At 32.6% G+C, this 20,878-nt stretch overlaps 2 protein-coding genes across 2 annotated transcripts; both read left to right on the top strand.

The window, feature by feature from the left end:
- Positions 1 to 362: 362 nt before the first annotated feature.
- On the top strand, positions 363 to 2,803 carry LOC148232837 (transmembrane protein 205). Its single transcript, XM_088189864.1, has 4 exons — positions 363 to 674; positions 1,809 to 2,002; positions 2,079 to 2,242; positions 2,320 to 2,803. Exons 1-4 carry the CDS (start codon positions 436 to 438, stop codon positions 2,602 to 2,604), a joined length of 882 nt encoding a protein of 293 aa, XP_088045990.1. The 5' UTR covers positions 363 to 435; the 3' UTR covers positions 2,605 to 2,803.
- A 3,635-nt stretch (positions 2,804 to 6,438) lies between these two features.
- Cand1 (Cullin-associated and neddylation-dissociated 1) lies at positions 6,439 to 17,990 on the top strand. Its single transcript, XM_088189977.1, has 19 exons — positions 6,439 to 6,587; positions 9,160 to 9,329; positions 9,475 to 9,688; positions 9,867 to 10,001; positions 10,079 to 10,236; positions 10,302 to 10,464; positions 10,532 to 10,832; positions 10,901 to 11,219; positions 11,283 to 11,488; positions 11,614 to 11,774; positions 15,180 to 15,308; positions 15,371 to 15,502; positions 15,568 to 16,046; positions 16,108 to 16,306; positions 16,428 to 16,547; positions 16,621 to 16,947; positions 17,010 to 17,253; positions 17,327 to 17,473; positions 17,796 to 17,990. Exons 1-19 carry the CDS (start codon positions 6,546 to 6,548, stop codon positions 17,924 to 17,926), a joined length of 3,777 nt encoding a protein of 1,258 aa, XP_088046103.1. The 5' UTR covers positions 6,439 to 6,545; the 3' UTR covers positions 17,927 to 17,990.
- Positions 17,991 to 20,878: the final 2,888 nt, after the last annotated feature.

Below are 20,878 nucleotides of genomic sequence, written 5' to 3'. Positions count from 1 at the left end.
GTATCTTATATTCGAATGTAAACCATGACAACCAAGGAAAATAAATAGCTTTTGTTTTACTTAGTTATTATTTTTTTCTATGCTGCTTAATAAAAATTGTGTTTAGCTTCATGGTTGCATCTTAATAAATCTTTATCTGAATTTAAATTTCTAAGCATATAGTCAATATTTAGAAGTGATACTTGCTTGTTAAATACTAATATAGTTTAATTTTCATTTATGTATAATATTACTACTATAATTTTAATAAAAATACATATTCAGTAGTTTGAAAAAATAAAATATATTAAAGCACCGCAGATTGACGACGCCTGCGCGCCATGCTCAGGTACTATAAAGACCAGCTAACTGTGCTGCCGAGTAGTAGTCGTTCTTTGACTGACGCAGCGCTTCTGTCGTCTCGTTTTCACAATTTATCACTTATCTTCATCGGATATGTGCGCCAGTGATAAAGTAGATGGCGATGTGCCACCTTACTGTCCGCAGGTGGTGAAGGCGCCTTTTCTCAAGAACCCAAAGTTCCTGCAGCTTTACAGGTTGAAGCAAAAGCATAACATCAAACACAGCCAAGCTCAAAAAGTTGCTTACAACATGGACTGGCTGGCTTTGTCCACCACGTGGCTGAGGAACATACTGGAAGCCTTGCCAGAACTGAAGGGGTCATGGATAGCCAGGTAGATTTATTAAAATCTGTCTCAAAATGTACAATATCCATCATCTAGATTTCGAAAATCTTTATCTCATTGTTTTATTTTAGTAGTAGGTAGTAGTATTATATATTTTATAATCAAAACAAATTACTAATGCAAACTTGAATTTTAATATTTTTTGTAAACAAATCATATCAAATAGTTAGCAACTATTACTACATGATCCAAAAAATATAAAAAATACTTTTTATTATATTGTCAATCTTTTAATAGTCCTTCTTAGTTGCTTTAACATGTTATAATATGATAGGCGATTTACTTAAATATTAGTTATATAATCAATTTAGAGGAAATATATTAGATAATGCAGAGATTTTTAGTTTGCCTACTTGATTTAATAGAATTTAATAAAATTAGTTATTACACCGTTATTAAATAACGGTACATTTGATTATTATAAGAAAACTTACAGCTATAAAAAAGTATGCAAGTATTTATTAGCAATAAATTATACACCACAAAAGATTGTATTAACTATTTTTTGTATAATTTATCATTTTAGAAAATGTTGGATCGTTAGTTTGAAAATGTTTTTATTTTCAATTATATGATGTTTTAAATTAGGTTATAATATTTTATATCAATTATATTATATTTGTGACATCTTAAAAAAGGATCATAATTTTCTAATTTAATATCTTGATATATTTTGTAACATTAATCTTTTTAAAACACTTTAGTATGCATTTAGTTTTAGATAATCAGGTATTCATATAAATTAACAAATCAAGTAAAGCAAGATTATTAAAACAGTAAATGCCACATGTAAATGTATAGTAAAGCAATAATAATACTAAATAGTAATAATACTCCTTCTTTCAAACATATTTATTCTGTTAAATTAATTTTAATAATACAATTAAACTACTCACTATGATTCAAACACTATCAAATACTTAAACACCAAACTGAAATAAAAAACATTGCATGATTTGATAGAAAAATATTTACATTGTGAATTTATACTACATAATATCTATATTATAAACTTGTTAAAAATCAATTTACTACTTACTAAATATAATATTTTTTTAATTTGTACCCTTATTTATTGCCCCAATAACTTCCAATATTTATTTTTTATCTTATTCTTTTTAGAAACATTCCATCGTCGAAAAAATTGGCCAACATCACCACAGTAACACTTCTAAGCATCATCTTTGGAGTGTTATTAAACAAAATCAACTCTGAACCGACAACCATCACCGAAAGAAACAAAGCATGGAGTCTCGTATATCTAACAACGTTTGCCATGCACTTTGGTACTCAAATCTGGATGGTTATGATTTCTGGTAAGTGATAGAGATTCAATATATATACATAATTACCCAAAATTATATTTTTACTTATAAAAACCTTATTTTTTAGGATTAGTTTTGTACTTTGCGTTGCCACGTCATGTCTTTGGCAATGTACAAGAACACCTTTTTCCGGCTTTCTTCACTCACAGTTTCATAACGAGCTTCTTAATGGTGATATCGTTCATCAACATCCAACATGAGATCACCACACGCTCCAAAGTCTTTGTTCAGGTACTTTTCTTTAAATCTATACAACAAAATAGGTAGCGAATCTTATAAATTTACTCATTTTTATATATATTCTTTAGATAATGTGCATGGTGCTCACATTCTCCATCGAACTGTTCATCCGTTTCCACGTAGTGCCTTCTATAGTGATATTAAAACACACTAAAACTCAAATGGAATCTGAGGCTGGAAATGGTCAAGAAGTAGGAAGACAAATTCTGGGCGAACTCGAGTATTGTCCACATTATATGAAGATCTTGAAGAGATTCCGTAAACTTCACTCTTACACCGCAATCGGAACTTTTGTCACCATCTTCTGCGGTATCTATCACATAAATTATTTAGCTGAAAAGCTGTGTTTATGAGAATAGAATATTCAACTTAAACTCATTCATAAATATGTTTATTTAGATTTGATTTTTAAAACTGGCTCTGTAAAAAAGATGCAATAGATATTAAACTTGTACAGTTGTCTGCTTGAACAATCTGTTAATACAAATATGACAGTAACCTAAATGTATTGTAAAAATAATATGTTTTGTTTTAATATTTTAGAAAAGAAAATTATAGTTAAAAGCAATCTGTGAATAGTTCACCGAAAAGTACAGCTGAGATTATAGTAAAATAATTTATTTTAATATATATTAATGTGCAATTCCTGTAAGCTTAAATGTGTTCTCTAGTCCGACACATGCATTTAACGATTAAAAGCTGAAATTTACTAGTACAATATTTTTCAGCCGACCTCTTGTTTTAAGAGTCTGTAAGCCTTATTACATTTTTGACAACATCTAAATAGTAATAACTAAATTATATTTAAATACTTATTGCAAAATTAGTTTTAATGTGCCAATTGTGATAATTACAGTCTCTCTACTTGAATGATTGCATTTGACTTCTATATCAACCTATTTATTTATTATTAGTTTAACCCAAATGATCTGAATAGTGTATTTTTGGATATATTTAGGAAAAATAGCTTTATATTAAAGCAGTTTTTAAAAAGTATTATTTTTTTGATGGAGCTAGCTAACAAATGTATTTTATTAAATTATTTTTTTAATACAAAAGTGCCGTGTGATATATGTATATATAAATTAGTAGTTATATTGTTAATCAATGGCCTAATGTTCCTAGTGCAAAATAAATTTAATTATGAATATTTTTAATTTATGCCATTGAAAAAAGAGGATTATATAATATTTTATTTTTTTAGCTAATAATATGTATAATAAATTAATAATTTATTTTTAGCAATTGTATCACTGCTAATATTTTATTATTATTATAAATTAACAGGAAACATGAAATTATTAAATATATTGTAATACCTAGATAGAAAATTCTCATTAAATAAATTTTATATTATTATATAATTTTTTATTGGTTTTATTTTTATATCATATTGTGCGAATTCAAAGTAATTTATTTATTAATTATTTAACATGGTCTAACATAAAGTGGAAACGGTTGCTTCTTCGGTGTTCTTGGGGTCGTACTTATCGGTATTCGGCGAAACTTAACAATGTGCGACTACAACTGAACTCAGAAACTCCAGTAGAAACTGTAGTATGAATGCTATATTCACGGTTATATTCTCTTTCGGTATTATGCTTTGCTCTTCCCTACTCTTGACTAATTGATCAATGTGCTGCTTTGCTGCAGAAAGAGACCATGTTCTTGTTTATTACTTTTTAAGTATTAATCTTTTGCGTAACAACTATTGATAAAACAGCTAGATTCTTAACAACGCCGTCACTAGGCATTTGTATTTCAGATAGCATATAGTCAAATCCTACAAATTTTGTTAGACAGTGCATTCCATTGTATTGAAATCACCATTGACTGTCCGTTGCTTTGGTCCATTTTCAAAGGCTCCTTATCCGCCTAAATGGGGGATCATAAATACCTGTTCTTTGCAAGTCGCAGAAAACTATTATATTTTTATTATGCCTTTTTGGCGACGGATTGTGATGGGTGGCAACTAGAGACAGATTGGGCCACTGCAGTAATATTCATTAAGTTTACATAGTTACATGTTATTTAATAATGTGCCTTTGAACGGTGCACGAGGAAGCACCAGTTGTTGCTTTTCTGTACATGTCCCCAAGAGAATGTGCTACCGTCACGTCAGTGTTACCAGAGTGCCGGTAAGTTTGGGCCATAATAAAACCAATATATATAGTAAAACAAAAATATTTGTTCTGCTGGAGCTGCCCGCTTCTGGCGTGTCAGTGGCGCATTGGTTTTTCCAGTGGCTGGCTTTAAGCGTTTACACAGTGCTAGTCGCTGGCATGCAGTGACTGGCAAACCGATTGCCATCGTATAAATCAGCTTTAAAGCTGATTTACACGATCACGTCAACTCCAGCAGAATAAATGTTTTTGTTTTTACGCCACGCCAGCTCCTCCCTTGACAACTGTCGCCCGCCAGTCACTTTTTTCTTAACAATGGGTTTTCCCGTTGCTGGCATTGTGTAAACAGTAAGGCGCCAGTGAACTCGAATGCCAGTCACCGCGTGCCAGTGACCTTGGCTTCCAGGCAACTTAGCAGCTAGCATGTCAACAACTGGCAGCTTGTCTATCAGCCATTAACAACGGTTCTTCCAGTTGCTGGTACTGTGTAAACAGTAAGGCGTTAGAGAACTGGAATATAGTCACCGCGTGCCAGTGACCTTGCAGCCAACTTACCAGCTAGCATGTCAGCAACTGGCAGCGTGTAAATTAGCCATTAGAGTCTTCACCGCGTTCGCATATTAAGGAGGCCAGTGGTATAAGACCAGGTTTCCTGCTCGACTTGGTATAACTATCTCTTGGCCATAATAGCATTTGCAATGGGAATGTCCTAAATAAATCAGTACACTTATTTTAGTTTAAAAAAATCATAATAGTAAAAAATTAACGTAATAACGTAAGACTCTAATTTTTTTATTAGTTGCTATTTTTTATTATCTCAGATTATTGTAACATGACTAAAAAAAATGGTGTCGAACACTTAAGATCGATCACCGTTTCTTACGTGCGTGATGAGTTGTTCTAAATATTTTTTCACAATTATATTAACAAGTACGTCGCCAGGACGTAGTAGACTGGCAAACTGGGTTTAGTCCGCGCCATTCCATTGTCTTCCTGATGGCAATGAAAAAGTTGCTTGATAATAAACTGTAGTGATTCATTCATAACACCAATCAAGCGACGCGGTACATACGCGTCTGAAGTCCCACAAGCGGTGGCTGCAGACTAAGGTACTCTCTAACTAATCGGGTGGGTAAACGGTTTACTTGCACAACGGTTCAAAACCGGATCTGAAACTAGTGGCATTACTGTCAATATTGTTGCATTGGACTATAAATTAAGTTGGGTGATCACAAAGTATGGATGGAATATGCTGTACGTTGTTGCTACATTGGTCTCGAATATTTTTTTTTTTGTAAATTAATAAAAAAAAGGTATTTATATAAAATATTTATAATTGCACAGTTGTTATATTTGATTTAGAACATTTGCATTTTGATTTGTATTTTAAATTGTATTATATATAGGTTTACCACGCGTCCCGATTTGTCTGGAATTGTCTCGGAATCACATCATCGGTTCCAGTTTTATCGGGATTGTCCTGTTTTAGCAAGATTTTTTAAATACCCTTTTTTAACTCTCACTAGCATTTTGCATTCCAAATTAACACATTTCAGCATAATAAAATTTACAAAAATTTTATGACCAAGATGATCTATTTTTCTTAGCTGTCCCAATTTAGAATTTCATAATTATAGAAAGCCTAATTATTTATATAGATTAAAAATAAATGCTAGTTTTTGACAGCCAAATAGTTTTGTAAAGTTTTTATTATGTTTAAATAGGTTGAATTTACGTTTTCTGATCCTTCCTGAACTAAATGATCAACTGTTTATCATATTGTTTTAATATTTCTTACTCGTTATAAAAAAACACATTCCCGGATTTTGCTTTTTTTATCCATCCTGTTAAAAATTTACAATTTTGCTCATCACTATTATTGCTATATATTTTTAATTCATATTTTTGGCGTAAATAAATTATTATACAATTTTAAGTCATATAATAAAATCATTTTAAAATTATTGTATTAAATATAAATAAAAATTTAACATTAAAACGATTTTAGTTTGAATTAAAATTGTTTATTTACGATGCTCGTATATAGCCGTAATAAGTGACGCTAAGGCCAAGGTGAGGTTAGCCAGCGGTGGTGTCGCCGGCTGCTTTTTCGGCGATTTTCGTGCTGGAGTTGGTTCTCGTCTCCGAAGCGCTCGCCACAGGTCGTCGCCATGGCGAGCGTCTCCTACCAGATTGCCAACCTCTTGGAGAAGGTACGATCCGCCATTTCAATCTTCTTGCGCGTCATCTCGTGACATTTGGAAAAATGCATATTTTGTCACTCGTACACCGATTTGAAACGCAACTAAACATTATTTTGCATATCGATCCGGCCCAATGCAAAAATGCATTCAACTATGGCATTTTACATATAGTATTTTTCTGACGTTTCGAGATGAGAAGGTAGCCATTTTGTAACATAACCTCAAATCGAACAAACATTTATTTTAACTTACAGATAAACATTTGTTGCTGTTTCAAATTATTTTATAATTAATGTTTGTTGAAGTTACAGTTATACCTACAACATACATTTGTGCTACAAAAATATTTATTTTAATATACATATAATTTTTTCACCATTATGTAAATTCTTAAACCCTTTGCGATCTAATTAAAGTTCAGTAAATTATTCATACCTGATAAATTTAAGTATTAGACATTTTGTTGATCGTTTTATTGTAAATCACTATACTTTCATGTCTTAACGGTTTTTACAATGTCAAATTAAAATATAAATAATCACTACGATCATGACTTATGATTTGTAACTGGAAAAAATAAATATATTATTTAATAAAAAATGATATAAATAGCTACATTTTTATAGATTACATTTTATAATTTATATGTACCCCTCGTTAATAATATAATATGTTTATTACAATCATGATTTGTGTCTGAAAAAAATTGTAATAAATAAAAAATGGAGAAATCTGTATAAGTAGCTGCATTTTTCTACATCACATTTTATAGTTTAAACAATAAGTACCGCTCGTTGACTTCCAGTGGCTGCGTTATTGCCATAACACAATGTAAGAAGAGACTACTTTAAAATATTTATCGTTTTTTATATGTATGTTATTGATATATTTACTACAAAAAACAAACATTGTTTGCTTTTGACCTCAAAAAACACTTCTTTCAGAACATAAGATAGAATTATTGCGATTTCATTATTTAAGTGAATAAATTGCTTAAATTTTCCATACAATGTTGTCTACTTTTTTGAGATCTACTTTTAAAACCAATTTCTAATGGACTGTGTTTCACATTAGTTTTATCTCATATCTTATTTATTATTTGTACATTTATTACTCTTGCTTCGAAACACTAAAATATTTATTTTTTCTACAAATTAAATATTTTATGAAAAATTTTATTGACTTGCATATCTACCTCTCACATTTCTTTTGTATATTAAATTATTGACACCGGTTTTTCACTGTTCCATCATTGCTACCTTGAATTAATCGAGAAATTATTTGTGTGTCAATTACTTAATATGTTCTAAAAATCGCCCTTTAGTAAACTTAACCATTTCATGCTTGCAATATTTTTCAAAAGTTGTTCAAAAAGTTTTGCGAAAAAAAATAAGGATTCAAGTCAGAACATTTTATTTAATAATATTGAATAAAAATTTAGTAACTGTTGCCATCTTCATGTTTTTTTGGCGACATTTATGACCAATTAACCGCCGTGTCTATTTATGCATATTTCGTGTTTCAAACATTAAATAGTTTTTAAACAATTTTCCTTACATTCAGGTACTTCTAAAAATACTTTATACTCTGATCCTTTATTTTGTTATTTACGAGTACCAATAAAAATCAATTGTATTCAAAAACCCTTTCCTCCCATTTATTTCTTCAAATTCATTCATTCATTACATTGACGAAAATTTTTATATTTGCTGCTGGCGTAAACTGAAAATTAATTTTAAACATAATTAGTTAACATTTAAGGGCATTAATTAAAAATTTTAATCACTACAATCTTGATCATGAGGATCCTCGTAAAATAAATCTATGGATTAATAATTATAATAATAACATCACAATGAAAAATAAAACCATATCAAATTGTCTTCTGATGCCATTCTGGTGTCCAAACATAAAATACAAACGTCTCAGTTTTGGATATCGATAGAAGTTACAAAGCCATTAAATTATTGTCCCCATTTTCGACTACCTATTCATGTGAGAAAACTTTTGGCCATGTCGATAATCAAAAAAGAAGCATAAAAACTGATTAATGCTCTTTTATTAACAATTAATTTACTGATCGATTTCTGATTATTTTAATAAACAACAATTTTTTTTCATGTTATATTTTTATTTGTATTCGCAATAAACTGTTATAATATAAGATTAAAAATCAATAAACAAAACATATATAGATAGATTTTATTCCTGCATTACTGGTCTGCAAAATATTTCTACTATTTTCACATAAAAAGATTGGGAAATGCTGCTCTATATCGTGACTATTTTACTTAGCTAAGATTGTCTGCTTTTAAAATTATTCATTAAGCGTTAGTTTATATCAACAATGCAAAGTTAAAAGAAAGAAATATTATATTAAGAGATTAATTATTTTGGAAAACTAACGTAGAAAATATGTCAAAAGAAGTGAATATTTAGCTTCGTCTATTCCTAGTTAAGAAGAAAAACTACAATCTTGACTTTTCCAAAATTTTAAGATTTTTTTAAGAAGGCCATCCTTTTGCTTCTCTCATCAGTGCTAAAAGGCAAATTTTTAATCATTACATATATTTTATTTTAGATGACGTCGAATGATAAGGATTTCCGGTTCATGGCGACTAATGATCTCATGACTGAGCTACAAAAGGACAGCATCAAACTCGACGACGACTCCGAGAGAAAAGTTGTTAAAATGCTTCTGAGATTACTTGAAGACAAGAACGGCGAAGTTCAAAATCTTGCAGTCAAATGGTACAACTTTAATAATAAAAAAGCAATCAATACAGAACCTTTGTTCAAAGTAAAATTGTTGAATATTGTTGTATTATATAAAATCAGACAGTATTTAATTATTTTATGTATCCGGGTGTTTCTTATATTATTTATTATTTTCCAGTCTCGGTCCTTTGGTCAACAAAGTTAAGGATTATCAAGTCGAATCGATTGTCGACGCCTTGTGCACCAATATGCTATCGGACAAGGAACAGCTTAGGGATATAAGCAGCATCGGTTTGAAGACTGTCATCTCTGAATTGCCGCTCGGCTCTAGCACTTTAGCTTCTAACGTATGCAAGAAAATCACCGTCAGACTCAGCAGTGCTATTGAAAAGGTTTAAAATTTGTTTTATCATTGATTTATTTACGTATTATGTTGGTTTAAAAAAATACATAGATGACGATGCAATGAGATTACGTATTTTGAACTGTTGGAAATTCGCCAAAACTTTAAATACTTGAAATATTTAATAGGATGATTTTATAGATTTTAATATTTTGAATGAATTTTAGCAAGAAGATGTTTCCGTACAGCTCGAGGCTTTGGATATATTGGCAGATTTATTGAGCAGATTTGGTGCTTTGATGATCGGCTTCCACTCTGTGCTGCTTAATGCTCTTCTTCCCCAATTGGCATCACCGAGACAGGTTATTATCGATGATAATATAAAACTAGATTCATGACGTAGAATTGTGGATTTCAAGAGCTTAGTTTTTATATTCAGGCTGTTCGCAAAAGGACTATTGTGGCATTATCACATCTGGTGATGTCGTGTAGTACTCCTCTTTACACCAAACTTATCAATCATCTCGTGGAAGGTCTTCCTGTGTATTCTCCATCTAATTTGAGGAGAACTCATATCCAATGTATCACTTCAATATGGTAAGGACGACTTTTTTTATATTAATTTTAATAATAAAGTATTCATGTGACTGTAATTATGTTAGCCGACAAGCTGGTCATCGTTTCGGACCTCAAGTTCATCATACGGCTCCTTTGATCATTGCTCACGCCGCCGAAGGAGACGAGGAACTCAAAGAAAATTCACTGCAAGCACTAGAAGCTTTCGTTCTCAAATGCCCGAAAGAAATAACCGATCATATTCCAAGAGTGAGTATTTTATTTACCATTTACTTTTTTTATTACATACATATTTATATATATTATTTATTTTTAGATCACACAATTGTGTTTAAAAATGATGGTCTACGATCCGAATTATAATTACGAAGGATCAGAAAGCGACGGTGGCGATGATGAAAACGGAGGAATGGGCGACGCTATGGAAGATGATGATGGTGAAGATGGCGAAGGCGACGGAGACGCCGATAGTGAAGAATATTCAGACGATGACGATATGTCATGGAAGGTCCGACGAGCGGCTGCTAAATGTCTAGAATCAGTTATAGCAACTCGTCACGAATCGCTCGCTGAATTTTACAAAACTGTATCTCCTGCGCTCATCGCTCGCTTCAAAGGTAGCATCATCATAAAAATATATAAATAAATTTTTAAACATTATCGGAATGTTATGATTTTGTTTCAGAGCGTGAAGAAAATGTTAAAGTCGATATTTTTAACGCCTATATTGCATTGCTTCGTAACACAAGACCCGCCGTTGGAGCTCTCACTCCGATTGTCGATCCTTCTCTTCCGGAGCCCCCGTTATCTGTTGATTCGCCTTTGGCGCTTTTGCAAGATCAAGTCGGAAACGTGGTGCGAGGATTGCTTCCAGTTTTACGAGGCCGCTCCGTGAGAGCTAGACAAGAGGCTTTACTTTTGTTGAGAGAATTGCTTGCGGCGCGTCCGTCCGCGCTCTCTCCTCATGTACCGCGTTTGGTGCCGGCTCTTCAATACTCTCTTAGGTAATATTTCATTTTAATGTCATGGAAGAATATTTATAATAATCTTTTTTTTTGTTTCTTCAGCGATAAAAATTCTTCGTCCAATATGAAGATAGACACTTTGGTGTTTATACAATGGCTGTTGGCTGGACCATGTGGAGTCGCTCTTAGACCACACGCATGCCAATTGCTTCCCCCCGTGTTATCTTGTGTTAGAGATCCGTTCTATAAGATAACAGCGGAAGCACTCCGGGTGATGCAAGCCTTGGTGAAAGTCATCAGGCCTCTCAGTGAGTATAGATTTAGTCCTTATTTTATGTTTATAATTTTGGGTGCGTTGAGAAATCCGCTCCCCGCTCTGTTTAGTAGCAATTTTAATGTATCGCTAAATAAATATTTTATTTCCAATTTTCAGGCGAACCTGTTGAGCTCACTCCAGATCTAGCCGCATTCACAATACCCATGTACGATTGCACCATGGTCCGATTGTGCGCTTCCGACATCGATCAAGAAGTTAAAGAGAGGGCCATAGCTGCAATGGGGCAGCTGTTGTGTCACTTGGGAGACCAATTGGAGGTAATAACTTGCTACTGAATCAGATCTCTTATTATTTTTATTGATCATTTAATTTATAAGTCATTCGCTAACAGCGTAATTAATCGAGTGGGCGTAATAAAATCAAGACCAAAACAACAATAAAATTGTGACAATAACTAAACTGAAAACTTGATAATAATACTAATTTTTGTACTTTAAAAAATAAATATAATAAAGTAAATAATGTATATAGATGTATCGATGATGTATCATCATGATAGTATGCTATTAGCACATGGCAACCGGTTGCTCTGGACTTCCGTGATCGTGCAAGGATAGGGCAAATTCGCAACTTTTTTAAAAATATGTTCGTATTTCAAAGAAATCATAACTTATTATCTAGTGCATATTTAAACACAAAATTTGGAGAAGTTGTAAATCAATATCTCAATAAAAATATAAATAATATTTTTTCAACTAGCAATCGTCAGTGGTATTAAACAATTTGCAGTGTATTTGATTTATGATCTATATCAGTGATGGTGAACCATTTTGAGAGATGGGTCAAATTTTGATCATTATTTTTTTTAGTACTAGCTCGTGGGCCACTAAGTCTGTGGCGTCACATGGAAAGGGGGAGAGGAGAATGGTTAAAAAGTACTTTTTACTACGAAACACAACGTTTTACGGTGTACAGGTGTATTGATACGATAAAAAATCACCTAGTCAATGTCCACTTGGAAATAGTTTTATATAAATTCGACATTGTATATATTTTTTATGGTTCCCAATTTTTGTTAGGCATGTTTTATCTTTGAATTTTATTTTTGAAAATTAGTCTAAATTTTGATAAAACTATATTGATAAAAACTTAACATTTGACCGACGGATCGTTTTTTCGCCGCATGATGTGCAAAAACAGACAGTTTCGTGAGAACTTTGCATAACACAGAAATATAACAAAAGTATGATAACTTTTAAATTAAAATTAATTAAAAAACAAAAAAATTATCAAATGTTCTGAATTGTATTGGTACATATGTTAAATTTATTTTATCAGTGGTTTTCAATCTGTGGGTCGCATAAGATCAAGATCAAAATTAAAATTATGAAATTTGTTTTATTTCTAGTTTAAAAAAATATTTACAAAGAAACTAAATATTTTGAAACTCAATATAAATAAAATAAAAGAAAAAAATGCTGGTTTTGAGCATTAGTTGACGAAATGCGTTGAATTTGTTTCCTCAAAAAATATAGTGTATCTGCATTGAATATAAACTAAAGTAAAATTCAACTAGTATGATATTTATATACATATTTTTATGAATTTTTAACACTAGATTTACGGCTATAACCCCGTCAATTTGAGGGGTATCATTTAAAATAGGTAAATAGTGGCCAGATTTTCAAAAATAAAAAGTTTCCAAAAATAAAAATAATGTTAATAATTTGCATTGTTCAAATATAAAAAGTCATAAAAAATACTGTCTGATGCAAATCAAATCAAAAGATATAACTCAGAAACCCGCAAATTTGACAGGTTCCGTAAATCTAGGTTAATGTTTTAATCCATTTCTCTGAACAAGCAATAAAACAAATGTTTTCGAATAAAATTTGGTTAGAACACTAATGGGCACCACCGAACTAGGTAAATTATAATATATAAAATTATATTTCAGTCTTCCATAGGCTAACATTTTTAGTCAGCGGCAGCAATAAAAATAATTATTTATTATTTTATTAGTTTATTTAGCTAAAATAGCTAATTTTTACACTAAACAAATTTTAATTAAACATACATATAATACAATATCATTGCTATCAATAATATCTCAAGTATTCGAAAAACTCTCGTTGAAAAGAACGAATCCCATAATAGAGAAGAAAAAAGTAATTCCTGATAATTAGCTTAGGTTCCAAAATTCACATTCTACAATCGATCAGTTGCATTGCATTATTTATGATTTAATGTAAAAAGCGCTAGAAGAAAAAGATATTTGTTCGGCCATTTTTTTTAGATGTTGCTCAAGTTTTTGATAAAGTATGGCATAAAAGCTTAATTTTAAATCTAAATAGTATATTACCGAAGCAATATGTAGAATTACTTGAATTGTACGTTTCCAACAAAATATTCGGAATTAAACAAAAGAACGAATATTCCGAATTAAAAAAAGAGTCCCACAAGGAAGTGTCCTAGGACCGATACTCTATTTTTTATACACATGATTTTCCATAAATAGAGAATATCACAATTGCAATATTCGCAGATGATACAGCAATCCTGGCAGCGAAGAAAAGAATAGCAAATACTACCGAAAGACTTCAACAAGCCACTGATAGTATCACCAATTAGAGCAAAAAATGGAAAATAAAGTTGAATGAATTAAAATCGGTACATATCAACTTCACCAATAAATATATAACTGATCAATTGCAAATTTTCATACACGGCAAAATATCCTATTTGGAAATACAGCTAAATACATTGGCATGACCCTGGACACCAAACTGTGTTGGAAGGAACATAAAAAATAACTTGAAATAAAATATGGAAAGCTGTATTGGTTTATGGGAAGGAACTCCAAACTATCAATATACAACAAAATAAATATATACAATCAAATCCTGAAATCAGTTTGGGTCTACGACATACAACTCTGGGGATGTGCCTAATAGCGCCATGTTAAAATGGTTAAAAAATTTAAAAAATAAAGTTACGAAACATTGTGATTGCTCCGTGATATGTTCACGATAGAGACATACATTGTGACCTAAGTGACAAAGACGTTGCCAGTCTTATAAAACCAGGGCTGTGGAGTCGTTAAAAAAAAACACGACTCCGATTCCGATATTTACTAACAACACGACTCCACTCCGACTCCGATTTCAACTCCGACTCAAAAAAGTTTAGTTTTATCAGGTATTTTTGGTGTTCTTCTACACGTTTAATTTTCATACGCTATACACATTCATTATTACGCAATTAAAAATTCATAAATTTCATAATTTAAAAAAATGGTCGGAGTCACTCATTTTTCACGACTCCGACTCCAACTCCGGCCAAAACACCACAACTCCACGACTCCAACTCCGACTCCGACTCCACAGCCCTGTATAAAACGTTTTGGTGCTAAACATGAAACTAGACTATAACAGACCGTCAACATCGAGGCGGCCAAACTCCTCAATGTGGACAGCGGCCAAACTCCTCAATGTGGACAACTTAAAAAGACGACTGAAGAGGACTAAGTCCTTCGAACTGGTCTAGTTATCATTATTGCAATTCATTTACTATTAGTGATTGTGTAGAATAGAAAATTTTTAGACACCAACGGAAGAACATAGTGTTTAAAACATAAATTATTAAATTTAGAGTAAAATTAATTGTTGGTCATAAAAACCAGTTTTAATGTTAAAAAAATTAAAATTTAATTTATTTTTCAGTCGAAGCTTCCAGTTTGTTTACCTATATTCTTGGAACGTCTTCGGAACGAAATAACGCGCCTCACCGCAGTTAAAGCGTTAACCAAAGTCGCCGCTTCACCTCTCAGAATCGATTTGAGACCAATCATGGTTAGATATTTACAAACAAATACAATGTTATACATTTAATTTACTTTTGGTTTATATTACAGACCGAAGCTGTACCTATACTCGGATCGTTCTTACGTAAGAATCAACGGGCTTTGAAGTTATCTACTCTCATATTATTGGATATGCTTGTAAAGAATTATAGTGCTGCTATGAATCCAGAATTATTAAATAAGGTATGTTTAGCTGATGTGATTCTAAATAATTTTGTATGAAATGATACTTCATTGGATTTATTTAGGTGCTTGTGGAGCTGCCTCCGTTGATAAGCGAAAGCGATTTGCATATTGCTCAACTCACTCTCGGACTGATGTGCTCGGTGTGTCGAACCCATCCATCAGCAATGTCCGATCTTCATCGTACCGCTTTACCGCAAGTTTTGACTCTTGCGCGCAGTCCGCTATTGCAAGGCGCAGCTTTGAACTCCATGTTGGAACTGTTCCAAGCGCTAGTCAAAACGAATCTGCCGGGACTGAGCCACCAAGAACTCTTACAGTTGTTGATCGCTTACGTGAAACAGCTGGGACCTCACAACGCCCTACCGCATCTTCACAAACAGGCATTCCATTCGCTGGCTAAGTGCGTTTCAGCCTTGACTATTGAAACGCCGGTCGAAGCCATTCAAGTCGTTCAGCAGTTCCTCCAGGATGCTCATACACCTGTCAGTGACGCTCATCACATGTTTGCACTCTTAGGAATAGCCGAGATCGGCAGACACATGTAGGTTGATTAAAAATAATATCAAAAGCCAACCGTTGCTAACTATGATTTTATTTTATAGAAATCTGAGTCCGATTAGCAACTTGAAAGAAATACTTTTGGCATCGTTTTCACCGTCTTCCGAAGAAGTTAAATCAGCAGCCAGCTACGCCCTCGGCTCGGTCGCCGTAGGAAATTTACCAGAGTTTTTACCATTTATACTCAACGAGATAGAATTCACACCTAAGCGACAATATTTGTTACTGCATTCATTAAAAGAGGTGTGTTAGCAATAATAAATTTATTCTCGATTAACAGTCAGGTCACAAAGTGATAGGGATAAAATCATTTTAGTAGGTGTATTTAGATTTAAATTAAATTATACTGTTTATGATTTTTTAGATCATATCATCACAGTCGTGCAGTCCGACTGGAGTGGAACTTCTCCGACCATTCATTCCGTCAATCTGGCAACAGTTGTCAGGACATTGTCAATGCACCGAAGAGGGATCAAGGAATGTGGTATGTTTTATTATATTTGAATATGCATATAATCATAACTAGATGGTTTTGTTAAATTTTATAACATTTTTAGGTGGCCGAGTGCTTAGGAAAGCTTTGTCTTTTGGAGCCAAGTGTGTTATTACCTCATTTGCAAGAGTTTTTGCAGTCGCCAGAACCATTAACTAGGACAATAGCCGTAACTGCGATTAAATTCACAATATCGGATCAGCCGCAAGCCATTGATCCGTTGCTGCGTAACTGTATGGGAGACTTTTTAGGAACTTTACGCGATCCCGATCTCGGCGTCAGGCGAGTGGCTCTGGTTGCCTTTAACTCTGCTGCGCATAACAAACCTTCACTCATACGCGACTTGCTAGACGATATTCTGCCCCAACTTTACGACGAAACTAAAGTCAAGGTAATGGATTGAAAAATCATCTAACAGCTCTTATTTGTTACTAAATCGATCTTTACTTACAGAAAGAATTGATTCGCGAAGTCGAGATGGGTCCGTTTAAGCATACGCTCGATGATGGTTTAGATTTACGAAAAGCTGCATTCGAATGCATGTACACGCTGCTCGGTAGTTGCTTGGATAGGTTAGACGTATTCCTGTTCCTGCAGCACGTCGAAGGCGGACTTAGGGATCATTATGATATTAAAATGCTCACAAATCTCATGGTATCTCGGCTGGCTCTCTTGTGCCCCACTATAGTCTTGCAAAGTGAGTTTTTGCTAAATTGCCATATATATTTTTTGAGACTTGTTCGTTATTATTTTATTTATTTTTAATGTAGGATTGGAAAGCTTGATAGAACCGTTGAGAACCACTTGCACAATGAAAGTCAAAGCTAATGCTGTTAAGCAAGAGTACGAGAAGCAGGACGAGTTGAAGAGATCGGCAATGAGAGCGACTGCTGCTCTTTTACAAATACCCGAAGCTGGTCAGTATTTTGTTGTTTTTATAAAATTGCCGAGGAGTTTCGGGGGAAGTGCCTTAAAAATGATTATGGCACACTTTGACTTACCTTACTTATGACCTGCTTAAGGTCTCTCGAAGGTTTTCATACCTATCGGTTTGATCAGATTTTACATTACTTATTTTATGAAGAAGTTTCGTTTTTAAGATTCTCTCTTGAGCTAAGCAATTCTATTTAGGTCTAGAAAAATATTTTTTTTATTTATAAGGCGATTCTATTTCTTTTTGAAACTAAATTATTCTAGTATCTTGTTAACATTGATTTATTTACAATTGTTCGGTTTTAGATAAATACCCATATCTGATGGAATTCGTGACTCAGATCAAAGGGGCGCCGGAGCTCCGTCCGATCTTCGAGTCAATTCTCAAGGACTCTAGCGGTTCTAATTCCGATCCCAATCTCATGGACCAGAGTTGAGGTGTCAGCTTACTATAAAACACATGTGCTTCATTATTAGGTTAATAAAGTATCGCTACATAAATATCCTACATATATATTTTTGTTAACTGTCCATTTTAAAAAAAGGTGTAATTTGTTGATCAAAGCTTATTCAGTTTTTTGTTATTATTAATATTATGATTATTAATATATATATTTGCTTATATTCATGTAATAATATATTTTATTTTGCTTGAAAGGAGTAAAAGATGGTTGGTTTTTGATCATGTAACGGTCTCATTTTAGATCTTTAAATGAAATTTTTAAGCAAAATTTAATGATTCATAACATATGCTCCATAATTCTATTTTTAACTTATAAGGCACTAAGGATAGAAGCGTAGATGAAATGAGCGATTCAGAGTCGCTTCCACGATTCGTATTTTTATATTAGCCATTATTGAATAATAATGTGACCAGGAATTGTTTTTTTGCATTTATGGATCTGATTCGCATTTCAATATACATATAATTATAATATACATGAATAGTACATAAATATTTTTTGTCTTTGAGATCTTGCATGCTCATAAAAAAATGGTATACGTGCGCCAAATGTTTTAGAAATTGTTTTTAAAATATCCATAAAAGTGATGGTAACGACTATAGTGGTTGTAACAGATTAATAAATCATATGTATATATATAACGTTTATTTTTGTATTGTAGCATAGAAGATTCCTTTATCTTATCCTTTTGATTATATTAACCCATTCCCGGTCATGCCTGAGTTATATCGAAAATATGTATTTAGTTACCTGATTTTGGACTCTTACAAATAGCTGCAGACGATGTACATTTCACACCATAACCATTTTTCAAAGAATGTCACTCCTATTGACTCGAAGACATTTTATTCCACGTGAAAGAATCAATTGATAAAAGGAAGAGCACTTTGGGCTCGCGTATTTGACCAAAAATATTGGCTTTAATATGTTGATTTTCAGTTGACATTTCAAGAGATAAAATTTAGAAACATGTCAATCAGACTACCATAAACGAAAGAAATGATCTGTGGATTTTGGAAATACATTCTCGAAAAGACATTCTGAAAAAATATTGCATTTGATATATGCTATGAATTCTATTTCCATTTCTTCAAGTGAATGTAAACGCTGGTTTTTGCAAATGTATCTAATTATTATCCCAATAAGAGCTTCGTTTAAGACCAATACAGTTTCGGCACTTTTGTCCAGCAAATTTTGTCGGACCACCTTTGCCACTTATCGATCCTTCAAAATTCGTTGATCTGTGATTTCTCAGAGGACGACAATAGGCTATAGACACCAACACTAAAAAATGAATCGAGACGATTTATTAGACGAGAATTGGACAAAACTTGATAAACTTTTATTCAAATACATGTAGTCCAGTCAAATAAGGCGAAATAAAGGCTAAATCTCGGAATGAAAGATAACAAGCTGAAATTTTGCACAGACCTTTGTTTTGGTGTTCTAAGGACAGGGTGAATAGTCTCATAAAATATCGTGTCTGCTAATCAAGATATCAAAGGTCAAAGGTCACAAAATTCGTTTTCTTGCAAATATCTCGCGTTTTATGCGTTGCACGTCATTAGATGCTATACAAAACTTGTAAAGCATAAAATTTTGTACAAGTTTGGTTATAATATTTGTTTTGTATCATTAACCGTTTTTGAGATATAGCACGAAGAGTGGGAGGCGTACATCCGTTTATAGAATCCAACGAGTATTTCTACCTGCTTAACTTGGTATAAGCTTTGAAAAAGTAAACAATCGTGAAAAAAGTGGTCTCGGCAAGTCGTTTGAACCATAATTTTATCACTTTCTTCATTGTATTATTAGGAATTAAGAATGAAATATTGCTCGACAAGAAATTTATGCGAAAAAATTGAAAGAGTTGAGAGATGTCCTTACGGAGTATGTACCAGATGATAAGAAGATCGTTTCCAAATTAAGAGAAAAATATTTAACTGATATTATAATTACAACGAAGATTGGATCATTCCGCGATGCTCAAGCTTAAATTTTATCCATAGCTTGGTATGAAAATAAAAAAGGCACTTCGGAAGAAGAACACTTGCGCGTAGTGGAAGCTGCTGCGGCGATTATTAGAGAGGATATTCGATCTTCTGTTGTTGAGACCAAGTCCTATCCGCCCCCGAGTAAAATATTAATGAAGAAATTCCAAAAACTTTATTAAATTTTCTGCAAGAAGTTATTATAAAGAACAGAAAAGGAAAGACGGGGCATTTTAAAACGAAATACACAGCTATATGTCATGCTATAATGACTTCCATACGAAAACGGTCCTTTTCTTCGCAGTTATTAATAGGCCTATCTGTATTTCTTCATAGAAGAAATACAGATAGGCCAAACATCCAAAAAGACTTTTGAATGTTTTGTCAAGTTTAGGTTTTTTCGCTTCATGTAGTGATACTGTAAAATGTTAAATTTGAGCTGTTTATCACCCACAGCTTCGTAATCAACCATCAGAGTCAAGTGCCTTAGTACAGTATGCAGCGGATAATGCAGAAAAATATTTATACTCTTGATGGCTATAATACTGTTCATATAATGGGAATGATAAAAATAATAACTTCAAAATCTGAAGTTATATACGATGACCGCATAAATATATTTACAACAAAACCAAGTGCAAAGGAGTTAGCAGCACTATCACATATACCCCTTCTAGTGTATGAAAATCATGTCGTACCCGGATTGAGCAAGAGATTCAAATTCAAAATTTTAATGATGTAGAAGAACTAACCGAACAAATATTTAATGTAGTTGATTTGTTGTGGATGTACGGAAAGTGGAAAAATATCTCACCGTTGCCAGGGTGGAATGGATTTATTGAACAACTTACAAAAAACAATGAGAACTTTGTAACTTCTCGGATTCTGTTTCTTACTTTTATTCATCATCCTGCGAGTAATATGGACACAATTT

Source organism: Plectrocnemia conspersa, unplaced genomic scaffold (genome assembly GCF_051122295.1).
Source record: "Plectrocnemia conspersa isolate PC_06_02 unplaced genomic scaffold, ASM5112229v1 ptg000008l, whole genome shotgun sequence".
Classification (NCBI taxonomy): domain Eukaryota; kingdom Metazoa; phylum Arthropoda; class Insecta; order Trichoptera; family Polycentropodidae; genus Plectrocnemia; species Plectrocnemia conspersa.
This window is presented reverse-complemented; position numbering and strand designations above follow the sequence as displayed.